The sequence below is a fragment of the Daphnia pulex genome, chromosome 3 (assembly GCF_021134715.1).
Source record: "Daphnia pulex isolate KAP4 chromosome 3, ASM2113471v1".
In the NCBI taxonomy this organism is placed as follows: Eukaryota; Metazoa; Arthropoda; class Branchiopoda; order Diplostraca; family Daphniidae; genus Daphnia; species Daphnia pulex.
In genome coordinates, this window is record NC_060019.1 from 13154740 (window position 1) to 13172388 (window position 17649).

The 17649-nt window shown below is 36.7% G+C and overlaps 4 protein-coding genes and 2 long non-coding RNA genes across 12 annotated transcripts; 2 read left to right on the top strand and 4 right to left on the bottom strand.

Annotated features, from left to right (window-relative positions):
- Positions 1 to 1306: 1306 nt before the first annotated feature.
- LOC124189884 lies at positions 1307 to 3446 on the top strand. The gene is made up of 7 exons (XR_006872705.1): positions 1307 to 1416; positions 1512 to 1624; positions 1735 to 1796; positions 1868 to 2169; positions 2294 to 2528; positions 2595 to 2725; positions 2961 to 3446. It is a non-coding gene; the product is annotated as an uncharacterized LOC124189884 (long non-coding RNA).
- Positions 3447 to 7407: 3961 nt separating this feature from the next.
- Positions 7408 to 9444, bottom strand: LOC124189945. Of its 2 annotated transcripts, none has more exons than XM_046582454.1 (9): positions 9208 to 9444; positions 9016 to 9138; positions 8762 to 8908; positions 8557 to 8686; positions 8378 to 8484; positions 8229 to 8308; positions 8005 to 8163; positions 7742 to 7919; positions 7408 to 7671 (listed from the first exon to the last, which is right to left on the bottom strand). In XM_046582454.1, exons 2-9 carry the CDS (start codon positions 9124 to 9126, stop codon positions 7558 to 7560), a joined length of 1026 nt encoding a protein of 341 aa, XP_046438410.1. In that variant the 5' UTR covers positions 9127 to 9138; positions 9208 to 9444; the 3' UTR covers positions 7408 to 7557. The 2 variants fall into 2 exon arrangements, with proteins under 2 accessions (XP_046438410.1, XP_046438411.1); XM_046582455.1 differs by having other exon boundaries at positions 9016 to 9131; positions 9208 to 9428.
- A 923-nt stretch (positions 9445 to 10367) lies between these two features.
- On the top strand, positions 10368 to 11231 carry LOC124189763. Its single transcript, XR_006872647.1, has 3 exons — positions 10368 to 10501; positions 10565 to 10651; positions 10737 to 11231. It is a non-coding gene; the product is annotated as an uncharacterized LOC124189763 (long non-coding RNA).
- A 616-nt stretch (positions 11232 to 11847) lies between these two features.
- Positions 11848 to 15466, bottom strand: LOC124189747 (thrombin inhibitor rhodniin-like). 6 transcript variants are annotated; one of them, XR_006872644.1, is made up of 7 exons: positions 14944 to 15262; positions 14409 to 14870; positions 14205 to 14324; positions 14011 to 14128; positions 12821 to 13017; positions 12664 to 12739; positions 11848 to 12590 (listed from the first exon to the last, which is right to left on the bottom strand). XR_006872644.1 is itself a non-coding variant. In XM_046582206.1 (5 exons), exons 3-5 carry the CDS (start codon positions 14056 to 14058, stop codon positions 12223 to 12225), a joined length of 492 nt encoding a protein of 163 aa, XP_046438162.1. In that variant the 5' UTR covers positions 14059 to 14128; positions 14205 to 14324; positions 15336 to 15452; the 3' UTR covers positions 11848 to 12222. The 6 variants fall into 6 exon arrangements, 3 of the variants coding, with proteins under 3 accessions (XP_046438162.1, XP_046438163.1, XP_046438164.1); XR_006872642.1 differs by lacking the exons at positions 14409 to 14870; positions 14944 to 15262 and adding an exon at positions 15336 to 15466 and having other exon boundaries at positions 12821 to 13914; XR_006872643.1 differs by lacking the exons at positions 14409 to 14870; positions 14944 to 15262 and adding an exon at positions 15336 to 15460.
- A 32-nt stretch (positions 15467 to 15498) lies between these two features.
- On the bottom strand, positions 15499 to 16589 carry LOC124189748 (serine protease inhibitor Kazal-type 1-like). Its single transcript, XM_046582209.1, has 3 exons — positions 15985 to 16589; positions 15849 to 15921; positions 15499 to 15779 (listed from the first exon to the last, which is right to left on the bottom strand). The coding sequence occupies exons 1-3, from the start codon at positions 16006 to 16008 to the stop codon at positions 15514 to 15516; spliced, it is 363 nt and encodes a 120-aa protein (XP_046438165.1). The 5' UTR covers positions 16009 to 16589; the 3' UTR covers positions 15499 to 15513.
- A 14-nt stretch (positions 16590 to 16603) lies between these two features.
- LOC124189746 (thrombin inhibitor rhodniin-like) lies at positions 16604 to 17641 on the bottom strand. Its single transcript, XM_046582205.1, has 4 exons — positions 17565 to 17641; positions 17337 to 17500; positions 17191 to 17263; positions 16604 to 17118 (listed from the first exon to the last, which is right to left on the bottom strand). Exons 2-4 carry the CDS (start codon positions 17355 to 17357, stop codon positions 16661 to 16663), a joined length of 552 nt encoding a protein of 183 aa, XP_046438161.1. The 5' UTR covers positions 17358 to 17500; positions 17565 to 17641; the 3' UTR covers positions 16604 to 16660.
- Between the last annotated feature and the right edge of the window lie 8 nt (positions 17642 to 17649).

The following is a 17649-nucleotide window of genomic DNA, read 5'->3' on the forward strand; positions in this document are numbered from 1 at the left end:
CAGTTTGAACATCGGCTTAAAACTTAAAAACACAAAGTAAAAAACATCGCTAACACAATTTATAATTTGCAAACGCAAATAAAAAAAATTGTCATTGAAATATTTTTTTGGACCAAAATTCTTATTTTCATTCTTTTAGAACCATCTATTTTAAACTTTAAACAGTTATTTACATTTTACAAATTTGAAATTTTCAAAGCTAAAAGGGTGATACCTAGAAGTATAGCAGAAGACGATATTTCGTCAACAATCTGGAATCACTGACAGACGAGAGACACATAAGCGAATGTCAAGCTGCCTTCTCCCAAACTGAAGAAGCATCATCACCTTGGGGATTTCGTCTGTTTGTTGTGTAGTGTATCGCTGTGGTGGTGGCTTTTTGTTTGGTGAAGACGAAACACAAATTGGTGGGGAGAATATTACGTGAGTATGAAAGCCTGATGGTGTCAAACTGTCAACGAGCTAGAGCGGACATTTTTTTCATGTTACTGTTGAACGTTTCTTTTTTCTGACGCTAGACAGCATATAGCTTTTGATCATTTTCCACTCAGTTTAAATACGCTTACTTTGCACATCTCTGAAGGAATTTTGGATGATGGCTGTCATTTTCTGTTGTAGCAACAAAGCTCACTTGTTAGATTTTTAATAATGTGTTTTTTTTTCTACTTCCGGTTTTCTCTTTTCAGTCAGTAATTCAGTAAATATTCACCTGACGTACAAAATAACCAAATATTCGTGAGCCTCGTTGAATTTGTGGTAAAGTTCATGTTTTATTTTTTACGAAAGCGTACTTCCGGTTTTAAGAATTTTCCTGAACTATAGTTCAGGAAAAATCTCGATTTTGACGAAATTTTGGATTTCGTTTAAATTACACCTAATCGACCCCAAATTTCACGGAGATCACGAAAATTTTGTTTATTTTGACGACAGCTCAATGGTTAAGGCACTATCACTTACTTCCGGTATACTTCCGGAAAATTTGCATAAAACTAGCAAGTGAGCTTTGTTCTTCGTAGAAATTTCAAGATTTCAAACAAATAAAAATGCACCGTTTAAGTTATACAAGTAGCTAAAGAACTGAATTGCTTTAAGTTACATGGCAGATACAGTCATACAGAACTGCAGCCCGATTACCAGTGCGGTGAAAACATTTTCGGTACCCTATGTATGTAATAGTTTTATTGCAAAGCAGGAATGTTTTTTACGATCTATAATATCACTAGAATTCAAAAAATCAATGTTGTGTCTCACGAAACTAAATTGCGTTTTTTGCTTGTTGGGACTTGAAGTGTCAGAGGTGTCCAATAGATGACATAGGTGTTCTTGTTTATCATGTGATGGTGGATGGTTGTGTGGTTGTCAAAAGTTTTCCTATATTTTTCAATTTTTACATGACAATTTCCTATGAATTCATAAGTAAATTCAAGTTTATTTCTGTGCAACGTGTTTGTATGTGATTTATTCCCTATGTGTGTTTGATTACCTTTCATATTTCTTGTTATAACGTGTAGGCTCTGCGTGTAGGAAGGAACGCGAAAGGCAACTAGCCAAGTACAAGTAGCCTACCATCAATTCTTTCATAAAAAATGGTCGTTCTACTGAATGCTTCATCCTATTAGTACAGGTAAAAACTCATAACAACTTTGTCACAATTGTGTGAATATAGTGTATACCTCTTTACATTTATTGTAAATATTCATCGTAATTATCTGGAGTTTCTATTGATGTTGGTAGGTCACTAACCCCAGCGTGGACACACATTGTTTTTTCCAACATGTTTCTACAAATAAAGACAAGTATTATTCTTTCTTTGTTCAATTTTTGAACTCTTTATTTAATGTCATAAAAATTATGTTTTATTTCTTAGAGAAAGCTATGGGAACATAATCGGATACCCACATAATCAAGGCCATGGGTAATAATCATCAGGTTTATTGCAGCAACTCGAAGAATTCACATGAAAAGATGCAGGGCACATACCAACATGTGTTGTATTTTTCTGAATGTTTTACTCAAGCAGTAGAAGCAATTAACTTTAGTTTATTGCATTAATGTTGGAATGTTTATTGAAATATTTCCTTTAGATTCAACATTACTAACTGTTTGATGCCAAAGTTAGTTGGAACTCTAACTCAAACACTGGTTCTTTTCCAGTTTCCTCACAAAATTGTAAGTTGTATTATTTGTCTTGACCCTCCATACTTGCTGTTAGTATTATAGATTGTTAATGTTAAATTAGTTAAAGAGAACGATCCGAAATTGCTAACTAAAGAATTTGTGTGTTGTGTCATAGGGAAAGCTGCTGGAGTAATCTATCTAGTGTCCATCCCCATTTGATTCATTTCGTGCCAGCCGGTTGAAAGGCGTGACGAATTCAAATTTAGCTGCTGCGTCTGCAAGCAAGCAATCCAATTGGCTGTCGCTAGGTGGCGCGACTGTCTTCAGGGGACCAAATTCGGCCATTTTGTTCCTTGACGCAGCCGAAGTGGGATGCCGGTCGTGACGTTTCGCATGACGAAAATGCAAAGGTATTTTTTGTTCATTTCTTAGGGTTATAAATATTTAATGTTCAATTTCGATGTGTAAATTTACAGATGATTTCAATGCCACTTTGTCAAATCATCTAACTCGGACTTGAGTGCCTGTTCATTTTGCCGAAATGTCGTGCCTCGTGTGTCTTGCTGCCAGTACCCAGTCGTACGTCTCGTCCCATGCAAAAGCAAAAGTAATTATGTTTATCTAATTTCCTACTAAAGTACTTTGTTAATATGACTAGAGATCAATTTGCAATATGAAGACCTTGCCAATTCTAACTTCCTTGGTGAAATTTGAGATATCGCAGAGATCTGTTGGACTGCTTATTTTGTCTTACTCCTTGTATTCTTTTGCCATGAAGAGTCCAGTGTAACTGTGGACACACTTTCTTTCCCTGATGGTAATATTTTTATTTTCTTTGATAGGTCTGCTGTTGGTTTACTTGTTGCAGCGAGATGGTGAAAGGTGTGGTGACGTCTAATTTAACCATTGTATGCAGCGTGTTGTTGCAGTGTTATCCAGAAGTAGCTGCTCAGTGTGGCAGTATCCTGAAGCCTGAAGTTGCCAGTGATATCCGGGTTGCTGACTTGGAAATTTTTCTGTTTTCATTTGTGTCTTTTGCTCTGCCAATGGTATCCTGAGTTGCAGACTTTAAATCTTTCTATCTGTTCTCATTTGTTCGTGTTTTTTTTTTTGCTCTACCACTGATTTCCTATGTTGCTGTTTTGAAATCGTTTCATCTGTCTTCTTTGGCGTTTTTACTTGTGCACATGTGCAGTATACGATTGAGGCAACCTGTCCTATGACAGGTTTGACTAAGTCGACAACTGCTAGATTAAATTCCGGCTTTCTGCACCAACAAAATAATAACGGCACATGTTATTATCGCGGTTGGGAAAGTCACAGGCCCCCCCCTCCCTGGGGGCCATAAAATATATATGTCATTGTGTTTATAAAAAATAAAAAGATAAAATATATATGAAATGATTTTTATTTTCTAAACAAAAAAAAACAAGGGATAAATGAACATCGCCAATTTTTATCGAAAAAGACTTAGTAAAATAAATAATATGGTGGTTGTTTTTATAAAGCGGAAAAAATTAATAAAAATTTGGACAGGTAGTTTGATTATTCGTAAAGTGCAGTTTGTAAATTTTTATAATTAAAAAGGAAAAAAGAACAACATAGTTTGATTTCATATTTTATTATTTGCGAAGTAATAATATTGTACATACACATGTAACAATTTGAACGTTATAAAGGATGAAGAGTTGATATCAAATTATAAGGGAGAATTACTTCGTGGTCAAACTAACTTTTTCTTTCTCCAAAAATACATCAGAACTTCTCATTGCTATTTCCCTTTTGACAAGCGAATAACCAACGGCGGACATGCTGTTTACTCAGGGAAAAGGGACAACAGATATGCATTTGTAAATTGTCAAAGTCTAATTGTTTTTTTCAGTCTTGAATTTCAGCAACCTGTTTTCGGCTTGACCAATAGATCAACTCTGGAACGGCGGCGTACCATTGAACTGAAACGAGAACAGATTAGTTGCAAGTCAATAATTAAAAAAAAAACTGTTCATCCAGTATTACCTTAATGCGAGTACAGGTAGCAAGAGAAAACACCAACAAAATGCCAGACAGCCTTCAGGAAACACCCAACTATTTTGCACAACAGCTCAACACTGCATGGACACCAACTTTGTAAATTGAAATCTGATGTAGAACCTCCAAGTCTGCAGAAGATCCATTTCACCACATTTCCAAATAAGAAAATGACTGCCACACCACTGCACACCAGACATCACCACCATTAACAGCTCCAACACCAGACTCGCCAAGAATTCCTCCAAAACAAAAGACGTTAATAAACCAAGATTATTTTCAAACAAAAACTAAGAAGAAATTGGCTTGGGTAAGAAAAAATAATTGTTAAAAAATTACAACTTTTCACAAGCTGATGAAAATCATTTCACAAAGGATCTTATTCTAAGCAGTTTGTAGTTTTCAAATGTTTTCTAATAGTTCTAAATCAAGAATTCTAAACCCAACTCAAGTAAATTCTTAGCAAAGAACACATACATGGACTAAAATTTAAGCAAGTTGTCTTATTAATACAAGTAAATGTTACCATTTCAGATTTCCTTCCTTTTCTTCACATTTTCATCTCGCAACATGATAGAAGACTCGAGCAAAAGGCATGATCACAGAGGCATCTTGTTGACTTGGCACTGAATATTGAGAACAATTGCCACCAACCTGTCACAAAATAAATTAGATTAATAAAATGGACTTAATTTATGATTAACTGTAGTGTATGTCTTCCTAAGCTCAATTCAAGTTCATCTCTCAATTGAAACAATTTACAAAACTATCACAGAAAAAATTGGCAAATGATTTGTAAGTTAGGATTACTTATGTATGATAAATTGTAATAAAAAAATCTCATCAGAAATTAAATCACAGAATTTTAATGTGGAAACAAAATTTTATAATTATTAAGTTAATCAAAATTATTACTTGACTGTTCTAAAGTACTTTCACATGCGACGAAACGTGCAACATGCAGCAAGAGACGACATTTTAGGCAACAAGTGTACAACAGCCATGGCCACAGCCCACATGGAATTGGCAAGTATAAATTTAAGGCCATGTAACTCGTAAATTAACCAAAAAAAATTAACATTAAGAATGAAAGCAGGAATTACCTTTGTTTGTGAAGAAAATATCAGGAAAGAAAGTACCCCGCAATGGCTATCGTAACCATTCTCGACAGCGTCTCGATAGAAAAGAAAGACTAGAATGAATGTCGTCTCAAGACTTTGATTTAATGCCCCCTCCCCTCCCCTAATACCAACACAATAGGGCTGAATAGTTCAATCCCTAAACACACTGAAATATTTAGCCACCTAGTGACAACAATTGGTATCCACGAGGACTACAGGTGCATCACAGCGGACGAAAGTGGTCCAACTCGTCAGTAAAGTAAGAAAACTGTAAGTTGTATAGCAGCCTAAGTCACAGTGAAGCTAGATGAGCTTCGCGAAGATAAGGAAGGAGCAGAACGTTGGTCGTGCAAGTCACTCTTCTGTCATGTACAAAGGCCAGCGGATCTGTGTTACATGTTCATACCCACTAAAGAGTTTCGTTCGTTCAAATTATTGAAATGAAAATTAATAAATGAATATCAACCAAATCAGGGGTATGGGGAGTATCTCTCCATACCCCTGACCAAATAAAAGGGAATATCCTAGAATAAAATACAGCCTTTTGAAAATATCGTTGGAGAATACGTGTTATTGTGTGATTAATATCAATAAATCAATAATGCATGAAAAAATTAAAAAATCGACAAAACAAATCATGTAACGGATAAATACAGAAATAAATGGATAAAACCAAACGATGAGTGCAGCTAGTAGGAGATTCAAAAATAAACATGTTCGCGCCAAGATTTGAAAGAGGGGATTTACGATATCTCAAGACCTACAATAAAAGTTTTGGTGTAATTTTTAAATAACAAATAAGTCAAGGCCATTAATAAATGCTTCGACGAGTGATTATCCCCTAGGACGGATACAACTTAAACGATTTAAGATCCCGCATGAATTGATCTATTTTGCTAGGATTCGGCCACATTACAGATTCTGAAATGTTCGACGGTGAACGAAAGATAGCTTCTCCATATTTGAAAAATTTCGGTCGATCTGGTGGTGGTTGTAGAGTTTTATTTTTTTCGACATCGGTCATAAGGGCAATTTGAAGTTCAGTTGCATCATGCACTTCAATCGGCACATCAGCGTCGCTATCATCAACCACCTTTAAAACGGAACTAGTGTTTGCATTGCTGTATGCATTTCCATCTAAACTAAGAATACGAATATGTTAAAAAAGGAACAGAAGTTAGATTTAAAAAAAAAAGATCGTACCAATAGCTGGAAAAGGAAAACCAAGCAACTGTCTAGCAACATCGAAGTAATAAAAATATTCTGTTTAAAATATGAAAGTTACAATAGTAAGATTAAATTAACGCTACCAGCTTCAAGGAAAAAAGTACCCGAGATTTGTAACTGTTGTTTGGTATATCCAAACTCCCCTGTTACATATCCATCAGCATCCTTACGCTCGACTAGAAAAGTTCCATCCGACGCTTTAAAGCCAAAACTATAAGAACCGTCGCCATTTGCTCTGTGGATTTGTTTCAAGACCTCGACAGTAGTTTCGGGGAATAATGTTATATCCTTCTGCGGTATTGGAGTGGTGATAACAATGGTTGCCACTAAGGACAAAATCTGCGCAAAAAATAACAATGTTGGTATTTGAAACAAAAAACTGATAGTTATTCAATTGAAAAATAAAAGTAAATTACAAAAAGCCTACCAAAATAAGGATTATCATTTTGACGCTGCTCGAAGCAATCCGTTGAACTGTTTAAAGACTAAAACAAAATAACCGGGCTGGACTTTTATATCCCACTTTCACAACCAATACCCACATACCGTTGGAGCCGGTTCCCAAAAAGGATACGTTTAGAAAGCGGAAGCAAAAAATGGGCCGATTTAATAAAGATGAAACTCACGGTGAACAACTTGTTCACCTGGCTACTTAGGTACATGTGTGTAAACCTACAAGCAGTTCTGTGGTATGGAAGTACGGAGTGGCAATTCAATGTTATGGATGGCTTTCAGAACATATTTTTCTTTTCCTAAACATTAGGTTTGAAAAATTAGTCAAAATCGTCGAAAATTCGAAACTTTCCCTTTTACACTTACTTTCAAAAGTACCGTATGTGATAAATAAACAAGTGTTTAGTCAAGTGAATTATGCGGGCCGTCAAACAATCAAACCAGTTTAAGATCTTTGAGCTGCGATTATCACAAAATGTTTATACCCGCAAAAGCCTACTTTCTGTACAAAAAAAACCCTCCGCCATATAATTTTCAAAAAATGATCTCAAAGCTGATTTACAATACCGAAGAATAAATTTAAAAAATTCAATAAATACAATACATCTAACTAAATTTCACATTTACGAATGGAGACCATCTGTCTTTCAGTGTTGCCGGACTGAGGTGGAGCTGGTGGACAACGACACAGGGCAGTTTTCAGACAAGAAAAGCAAGAATTCGCCTATTAATTAATTTAAATATCAATAGTCTTCCTTATGATATTTAAATTCTCATAATATTTTTGAACTCACCTTTGGAACTAGATATTTGTAAACGAGAGAACTTATATTTCGAGTGTTCTGGCGTTCCCTCTGTGTGGCTGTATCCTCTTCAGAATCAATACTTCTTCCCAAGTGTCTATTATTTGGGATAGAGGACCGTTGCGGAATGTCCACATCGTCGGTTTGTATTCCGTTATCCAACGAAGATCTGTTCGTCAACGTGGGAAAACAAAAATTTTTAATTTCCAAGAAAATTGCAGTTTATAACAGAACACCAGATTAGAAGAACTTACTTAATTTGGAGTTTCCTTTCATACTCCTTGCTACGTTCCATCCACGCGGCAAGTTCTAATTCTAAAACCTGAACCTTGTTCATCATGGTATCTAAGAGTTTCTTGTTTTCTGTCAAAATAATATTACTATCGCTGACAATAGCATGGAAATACTGAAATCTAAACAACAATAAAAGAAGATAAGCAACTACATTTCGACTAGAATTTATTGCATTTTGAAATACCTTTCATCACCGACCAGCCCAGGGACGTTAGCTTCTTCGCTCTGCACTGCATTACATTTTTCCTTAATCTCGGTTAATTCCTAAAAGAAGTGAATGACATTTTGATAGGCTCTTTCTGTTTGATCCTTAAAGCTTATAATAAAACTTGCCTTTGCAGGATCTTTATTTTCCGACTCATCAGACGGGTGTTTTGATCTCTCTCCAGTTTCTTTCGTTTGCTTCATTTTTGCTCCACGTTTTAAATCTGCAACCTCATCTTCGGTGAAAATAAGACATAATTTTGTTGAAGATTAAAAGAGAAAAAAGCTAAACAATAAAACCTATTGACCTTTCATGGAGTAATAGGCCTGTTCCAGTTTAATGTATGACAGTGTTTTTTGGATGTTTTCTGCATGGAGATCTCTGATTAGCTTTTGTAAATGCCTCACATCTTCAAGAGAAAATTCCTCTGGAGCTATCTGTAAAAAAAAAATCATTATTAGCAGCTGATCGAGTGTAAAATCACTATATGCAGTATGGGCCATTTTTTGTACTTGTGTAACTATCCCCTTATTAGTATTAAGATTTTCTTGATTTGCCCCGAATGGGTATGAATCCTCACTGGTTGGTGTATTTAACTGGAACCCTAAGGCATATGCATTCCATGCTGGCACTGATACCGATTTATAACACTGATAGGCCTGTGGGAAAACAACTTTCACTATTAGTTAATTGATCACTTGTGACACTTCAGTTACTCACAATAAAAAAGTGTAATTTTGTTTTTACAGTTAGATCTTTTACGTACAGGTGGTTGTTGGCCAGGAAGAGCTTCATCTTCTAGCAGAATATCGGTGTGGTTTTCATCAATCCTAGGAATCTGTGTTGACAGAAGTTGGTCTATTTGCACCTTTTCCATTGTACCTTAATACTTGGGAACATCAAAATGACAATGAAAATACAAAACTTATACCATCAGCTATCAGTTAAAATAGATTACCCCGAAATATGCCCACAGGAATTTTTTCGAGTTGACGATCGACACTGTGCAGACAAATTCCAACAACTATTTTAGTCGTCTTCAAAGAAGTTTGTAGGCTACTTAGTTTGAAGGACACGATTACTTATATCAGATTAAAGAAAAGTCCCCCAATCCAGTGTTTTCCTCTCCAGAAACTTGTCAGCAGTCATTCTTACCAAGTCTGCACGTGAACTGAAATAAAAAGATGGCGGTTGTACCCCCCCCCTTCAACGCCATCCTACATCGATTGGGTGAGGGAGAGAGCTATAGAATTATACACATGACTTCCCACAAGAATACACAAAATATAATGGGCTTTTTTTCCTTGTACATAATTGTAAACAATATAAACACAACCTTCTTTCCTGAACACTTAATTTGTTCACGCAATGCGGAGTCTATAGATGATTAGATGAGATTGCGAGCACTTTAGTAATATCACACACAAGGAGCGAATTTGAAATGCGGCAAATTTAGTTAACTGAATAAAAATCGGTTGAAACACGACTAGGCTATTTTTAAAGAATGGCTACTGAATTGACTTCACACCTTTAACGAGCTTACAGCTAGAATGAGAATGTTTGACTGATGCGATGTGAAAAGAACGTTTTGATTCGATTCTCTCTATCCGTCATGTTCATTGTGATGAGATACCCATTGTGGCACATTTCAAACTGTAATGCCGTCTTCAACTATAGCTATGCTCATTATTTTTTCTTCTAATTAGTCCTACTGCAATTACTCCAACCAGCTTGGACTGTGTTAGTACCGTAACCCAATAACCAATTAATTGCAATGAGCAGCAGAAAAACAGATTTTGTTTTGATTTGACATTTTTGTTTGCCTTCTGAAGTATGAGACTGCATTTTTTAAACCTGTTGGTAATCTTTTTGTAAAACTGAAACCATAATTCCATGAAATGAATGAAACAAGTTTACCGTATACACTAATAACATATTTTCCTGGAAAATGTTTCGTGTCCGGTGGCAAAGTTGCCATGAAGCAACGTTAAAAAACAACAAACATAATTATCTATAGCTCAAAAAGAAAGAAAATAGAATTTTCCATATATGGAAAATACTGAAAACTTGACCGCGTGTTGACGTTTTCCGATTGACGTGATAACTCGTACACTATAGGGCTGTTCGACATCTTTTTTAACATTTGTTGCCATCGTGGCAACGCAGCAACTCATGTATTTTTTGTCTGCTACGAGTGACTTGTTTATTCTGTGAAATATGAAAGTTCGTGTGTTCGGATCACTTTGTTACAGGTATTTGTAGGTTAATACTAACAATTATTGATTATTATCTTACAATTTGTGAAATGCTTACAGGAAAGCCGAGTGGAGAATTCCACAAAAAACATGTTGATTGGGCACCCTCTATAAATGTGGGATCAAATAAGACGAAACAATTTCTAGGTATAAGGTATTGCATTATTCATTTCATGTGTGAAAAAACAGTCCTATATGTTGTTTTAATGAATGAACTATTTTGTCATTACAGATGGTGATCATCAAGTACGTAACAATGTTGCTTTTGACAAGGCTGATACACCTCCATTGATAGATGTTGAAACTGCAACTGAAGTTGAGGATTCTGGTTTTTTGAACAATTTGATACAAGGTGATTTAGTTATGGCTGATAGGGGATTTACAGTTCATGAGGCTGTTACTTTACGGAATGCAAATCTTGCTGTGCCTTCGTTCCTTGGAAAGCAAACACAGTTGTCAAATGTTGAAGTTGAGTACTTTAGAGGCCTAGCAAGGATTCATATACATGTTGAGAGAGTTATAGGGGCCACAAAACAAATATCACTATTTTAGAAGGTCCTCTTCATCGTGCAACACTTTCTGTTTCAAAGGGTGAAGATTCAGCAATAATTGATAAAATTGTTATGGTCTGTTGCGCTCTTTACAATTCGTGTTCATCTGTTGTACCCTTACTGTAGTGTGTTTAGGTGAATAATTGTCATAATAAACCACAAATTTTCAAAAAATACTTGATGTATTAACCTTGGTTAACAGGGGCACAAACAGATTACCATTTTCTTCGTAATAATTTAAACAAACACAACATTTTCACAAATGGATATTTTCTTTTTTACAAAGGAAGGTAGACAAATTGTATCTTTTCACTCACTACTGATTGGTTATATTGGAAAGTGCTGTTCTCTGAACTTGACTGTTACTAGGAACGACCGGTAAGACGATTTGTAACTTTCCCAAATAACGTGTTTTGGCCTCAATACTAAGTCAACTGGCATAATTAGACAGTGACATAGTTAAACACTAACACTATAACGAACTAATATATAAAGAAAACACATCACAACTTCAAAACAACCCCCTTTTCTATCACTATTTTTCAAAAAATTCATATTTCGCAGAACTACACAATTCACTCGTAGCAGACAAAAAATACATGAGTTGCTGAGTTGCCACGATGGCAACAAATGTTAAAAAAGATGTCGAACAGCCCTATATCACGGAAGATATGTTCAGATTGCTTACGCGGAAAGAATAGCGGAAATATGTATGCTAATGTAAGCCTTTTGGACTTTGTCTTGTGCGACACGATCCTAAAAGGATTGCGATAAGTTCTAAGAGGAGATAAGTTTATTTTAAATACCCGCGGGGTGTTGGTCCAACATTATTTTTATTCCACTGACGGATCATTTTCACAACAATATTCAAATAAAATCATATAAAATTTTCTATAAATCATTTTGAATTATTATGTCAAGAACAATAACAGGTTCGGTTCGTCTGTTGTCCAAACAGACAAATTTAGATATTACTAGGCAATTAAACCAAGATTTACTTATCATTTAAATTCACTTGAACTGGATTCTCTGGTTCAACTCTTATCACGATGGTATCCACGTGATTCCAGCAGTAAAATGGCGTAATTAATAGTCGGGTACATTTTGCCGCTCAATCCTTGCCCCCCATCACATAGCGAGCTATACAATCCACGGTAGTCTTCTTCTTTATAGATAAGGGATCGCTTCGGGTTGACTCGGTTCACATTCTCCGTCGTGAACTTTTTCGATCTTGGTCCCATCGCACTTGTTTCTGCCGTTCAGCTCACACTCGTTGTCATAAGTCTTGCCGTTGGATCCGCAAATTGGGTTGAACGAATATCCAGGACCGTTACAGGGCAGTTCACATCCTTGTTGACCGGACACGCACACGCCGTCGTATGCCTTGTGGACCTTTGAAAAGGGAGGCTTTTCGCAGTTGTTTTTCAGATAGAGAAAGCAATTGTTGGTGTAAGTCTTGTTGTCTGTTCCACAGAGCGGATAATAGTCGTCCAGTAAACATCCAATCTTGCAACGATCAGGTCCGTTCAAATTTTCTAGTGAATTTTCATAGATTTTTTGTTTTGTTTTAAAGAATAAAGTGGAAAATTGGACTATTAAAGTGATTACTTCCGCGGACAGTTGCCTTGCTATTCCACACGCACATTACAAGGACGACAGGAAGTAGAGCCGAGCCTAAAGATAACTGAAACCACAGAAATAGGGAAATTAAAACAACATTTAAAACAACACAAGGCGTCAAGTGTGAAAATAATGAAAATGCTACCATTTGAAAGTATCGGAGGGTTACTCCCAGCTGCAGCTAGATAGACGTCGAACCAATTCGGAAGCGACAGAACGTTTGTCGTCACAGTCTAAGCTTGGAGGAATGTATGCGACTAACTGGTTGTAACCGGAGGTTTTTATAGTTCAGCTTCAGGGCCAACTCCCGTCGCTAATCGAGAGACATTCGGATTCGAACAACTGTTATACAACAAATCCTGTTATGTGGAAGCTGCACATTCGAATAAATCGAAAGAGAGGCATAATATTGATTTTAACTTGTTTTTTTCCATAATTGTCTTTCAGTTAGTTTTTCAACGACGGATGGACTATACTTGACGAGTGTGCGGTTGATGGATTACGTTCATTTCTCCAAAACGCTATGCAGCTGATGCATGCGCTTGAAAACACATGTTTCATATAGATAATATCAGTTAAAGACTTCTGGAAATGCGACTTGTGTAGAAAATATTTAAGAATTTTACTTCCAGTTATCTCAGCAAACCTTTTGTGCGTTATTCTTACACCAGTGACAGAAATAGAAACTTAAAAGACGCTAGCGCGGAATGGAAAGTCAAAGATTTTTTTTATCTTGAGTGAAGGTTTTAAAAAAAATCAATCATGGAATATTGTGAAAGTTGTTGAGTGATAGAAAAAAAAGGGGGTAAGTGCTATTATTTTTGTTTGCAATCAATATGTGTTCTTCGTAGGAGTCTCCGTCGACTTGGAACATACAAGAAAGTGACCTTGTCAATATACGTTTTTCGAGAACACGAGTCACGTTTTACGCACAAGTAGCACTATGGCGACTATCTAAATTTAAACTTGGTAGCAAAGCCCTAAAAAAACAAGACTACGCAACTAAGAATATCGGACGAGAATAGTTTTCAACCGGCTGCTAATTACATCCATTAGTTATTATCCTTTTAAAATAAAATGTTTGCAGAAGATTGCGAAAAATAAAAAAGCGTTAAATGAGCACCCCACTTGAATATTTGTCTGGTAAAAAAATTGGTTGGAAGTCCTTCAGGTTACAAGACGATTTTCTTCGAATAGAAAAGAATGGGGCGACTTTTACTGATAGAATTGGCATCAACCCTTCGATGTGGATAGTTATCAAATCACACAAGTTTTTTTAACGCTCGGATGGCAAGAGTTTGCAGAAATGGTTTGACAGATAACTGAGAAACCTACCCTAGTGAACCAGTTTGACATTCTCTCGTTCCGCATCACAGTAACCATTGCACTGCATTGCAATGAAATTCTCGGAATCCAGATGAAAATTGATAAGGGTTGCAATACGTTTTGCCATCTACAAGTTGGAAAAACAAAGCATTGCTAAAAGGTTTTTGAATATTTGTGATAATTTTATTTTAAAAACGTAGTACCTCACGTCAAACCTTTTCTATGAGATTACATTTAAGAAGGGCGAAGAGGAACGTGTTAGTAGTTTGATATTCCTAGGAGTGAATTCAGGTGCCGCCAACAGGTTACAAAATTGAATGGAGCTGCAAAATGAATACAATAATGAAGGATTAACAGGAAAAGTTTACTTCCCAGCGAAACAACTTAACACTTTTTTCGGCTCTAACCCAGAAAACTCGATTCATTGGAAGTTCTCGGTATCGATCGTTACTCTCTCCAGGGCGCAGTCAACTTATTTTTCTTAGGTAAAAATGAAGGGTCATTGCTTGATAATCACACAAATTATTCGTCGGCACATTAGAAATGCCCACGTGAATTCAATTAGCCTTGATCCGTTTACTTGTAAATTTCCAGCAAAAAAGTCACAATAGAGAAACCAGTTTCCAAGACCCGATTTCCCCGTATCCCTGGCGCGTTTTACAGACGACATAGAGGCTGTTTGGAGAGAACGAATAAACGCAATGCTTCATAGCCTTGTACCGGGTACCTGTCCTGACGTGCACTTGTCCGTCGTACAAGTTTGTTCATTCTTCTCATTTCTCATTCTTTTGCGGTCATAGTTCTTCACTTGAATATAACAAACGTCAAAATTCCATTAGCATTTTCTGGGAACGAAGGGGTCCCTGTCCCTGATAGATAATTGTCTCTCCACACATTAATTATTGTCTAACACACATTGTTACGAGGAAATGGTCCACATACTTTGTCTTTCTTGTTCTCCCTATACACCGATTTTGCACTCTGACGAATATCAGCTACAGGGAAAACATTAATGGATTGTCCGACTCTGGCGAGGCATGCATGGAATCTTCATGATTCGATTTTGAATTTACATAAATGAAGGTTTCAGATTATCTTACGAACATTGTCTTGGCATTACTTTTTTTTTTAATTCCCCGTTTCTACGATTTTGAAAACCTAAAATGAAAATGTAGAAATCTTATTTTGATACGAAGAGTATTTCGAACAAATGAAATGCCCTCAAGACGGCTTCTCTTGAGCTACAGAAATCCGATTTGACAATCGTACGATAGATCGTGGCCATAATTAGGCAGTGCAAGAAGAATAATAGAAGAAAAGGTAAAAATGTTTACCTGTTTGTCTTCCGGTACAAGTTGAATGCATTACGGCGACGATGGAAATGGATTCACATGGGATATCTGACATAGAGCTTATGCACAGACAGCCAGACCCAGCAGAGGTGTCTGCTCTGGAATGCCAATAATGTCGGGAAGAGACAACAGATGGAGTTCATGACTGAATCGATTCATTTTATTCAATTTCAAAATAAGAAAATTGATCTCTGTAATAATTTTCAAATATTTGACTTTTCGTCGATAATCGCGATGGATAAAAAGCCAACTCATTTCTCCCATAATAGTCGCATCTGCCATTGTAAGCTTTTCTGACACGAGTGCCATCGCACATGTTTTTGGCTTTCAGCACACATGGATTGGCGTACGTTTTCCCGTCTGTCCCACATACAGGATTGTATTCACGCGTGCAGGGCATTCTGCAAGGTCTTCGAGTGATGACTTCTATACGCCAAAGAATTTAAAAGAAAATGACGTTTAGGATTTCAGCGTTTTTAGTCATATGTAACATACCTCCATTAACGTCTGTTTGATTATTCAGAATGCACAATGTAAATGCGACGAGAAATGTGGCTGTTGGAGCTTTCTAAAACACACAAGTAAAGTGAAATTGGGTTAAAAGTGAACGAACTCTTTACTTTAGATATACCATAGAAAGGAGTCGCCAACACATTTTGATTTAGTGAAAGATTAAGAGTGTCGATTATCTTTACGGGCGCGGAAGGAAATTCGTTGCGGAGGTCCTTTGCCACTGGACGGTCATGAAATGGTTGACAATATGAGGATAACTGGGTCGTATATCCCAGAGACTTTTATAGGTCCGTTTTGATAGTGTAAACACCAAGCCTCATCAATCGGTTCCTAGCACAATGAGAAACTGTAATTTAATAGTCAAAAGATCATTAATCTCTGATGAAATGGGTTGATGAATAATAGGTAGCAAAACAAGAGTTTATAACGGCAGTTGATGGGCCACTGCACCTGAGGGACCTGAGGCAATTAATAAGACGGCATATCAATGGCTGTTGATAATTAAGAAAGGTCATAATAATTAAGAGGACGACCATAGCGATAGTAGGCACTATACAGCCAATAGCAATAACCCATGAGGCGATGATAAACCATAACTCTGATTTGCGCAAAAAGTTTAAAATTTCTTTTGATGAGAAAGAAATCACACAGTTTGAATATTGTTTGGATAACAAAACTATATTCATTATTATCTAAAACTCACTATAAAAATGTTAAATAAAAAATAGATACAAAGATTAAATTCAAAGTCAGTGTCCACATTCTTTTATCGATTTCTTGGGAAAAGATTTTGTCTACAATTGTCCAAATTTGCATGGACCTTTATGACAAACACGCACTTGGGGATGGATGGAGGAACAAGTGGTGGCCACAGCTAATTGACATGCGTTTCGGTAAGTTCTCCCATCGGTTCCGCAGACGGGCTTGAACACATTGTTACAACGAATGTGAGGTTGAGCCTGGGGAGTTTGACATACGACCTTGCCGTGGAGGCATCGGCATTTGAGTGGATGGGGATCGGGAACGCAGAACTCGTGAGGACGGCAAGGACCGTCGTGAATCTTCTGGACGTCTGTGCCATGGCACGTGTTATGAGCATTCAGATGGCAGATGTTGGAGTACGTTTTGCCGTCTGTTCCACACACTGGCATGTATTCGAGCGTGCAAAAGATTTGGCAGGGAACCGCCATCTTTGCAATTTCATCTTCTTCGAGATTCGCAATCTCACCTTCATCGAGACTGGCATCGGTTTCTAAGAAATAATTGAATTCACATTAGTCAGCGTACCAATAAGAAATCAGGGGAAATGATTGAAACACGTTACCTCCGTAGACGCCCAGTTGGCCACAGAAAAGGCTCACCATCATAAAAGCGCACACGATAGAATTTTGGCGTTTCTAACACAAATAAAAAGGGAAAAATTTAAAGATGCGAATGAAAAAGGACAAGAAAAATAGTAAATTTACTTACAACTGAGACGAATTTGAACATTTTCGGCTACCCTGGAAAACCAACGTTGGAACCTTACTGGGACCAGGCTAAGAAGATTTGTGAGACTATAACTGGTCATTCGGGGCCTTTTATATAGTTTGGTAAATCGGCAGCATCGAGTTGTCTTGAAATCCTCTTGCAGACTATGAGAATGTAACAACATCGATGAAATAACTTTTTGGGTAATAAAAAGTGGTGTTACGAAACCTTCTGATTTTAGAATCAGGAAAGGCAGCAAGAAATTCCCAGAAGTACAACATAAGACCGTTAAAAGCTTCAGTTGCTGGAGCAC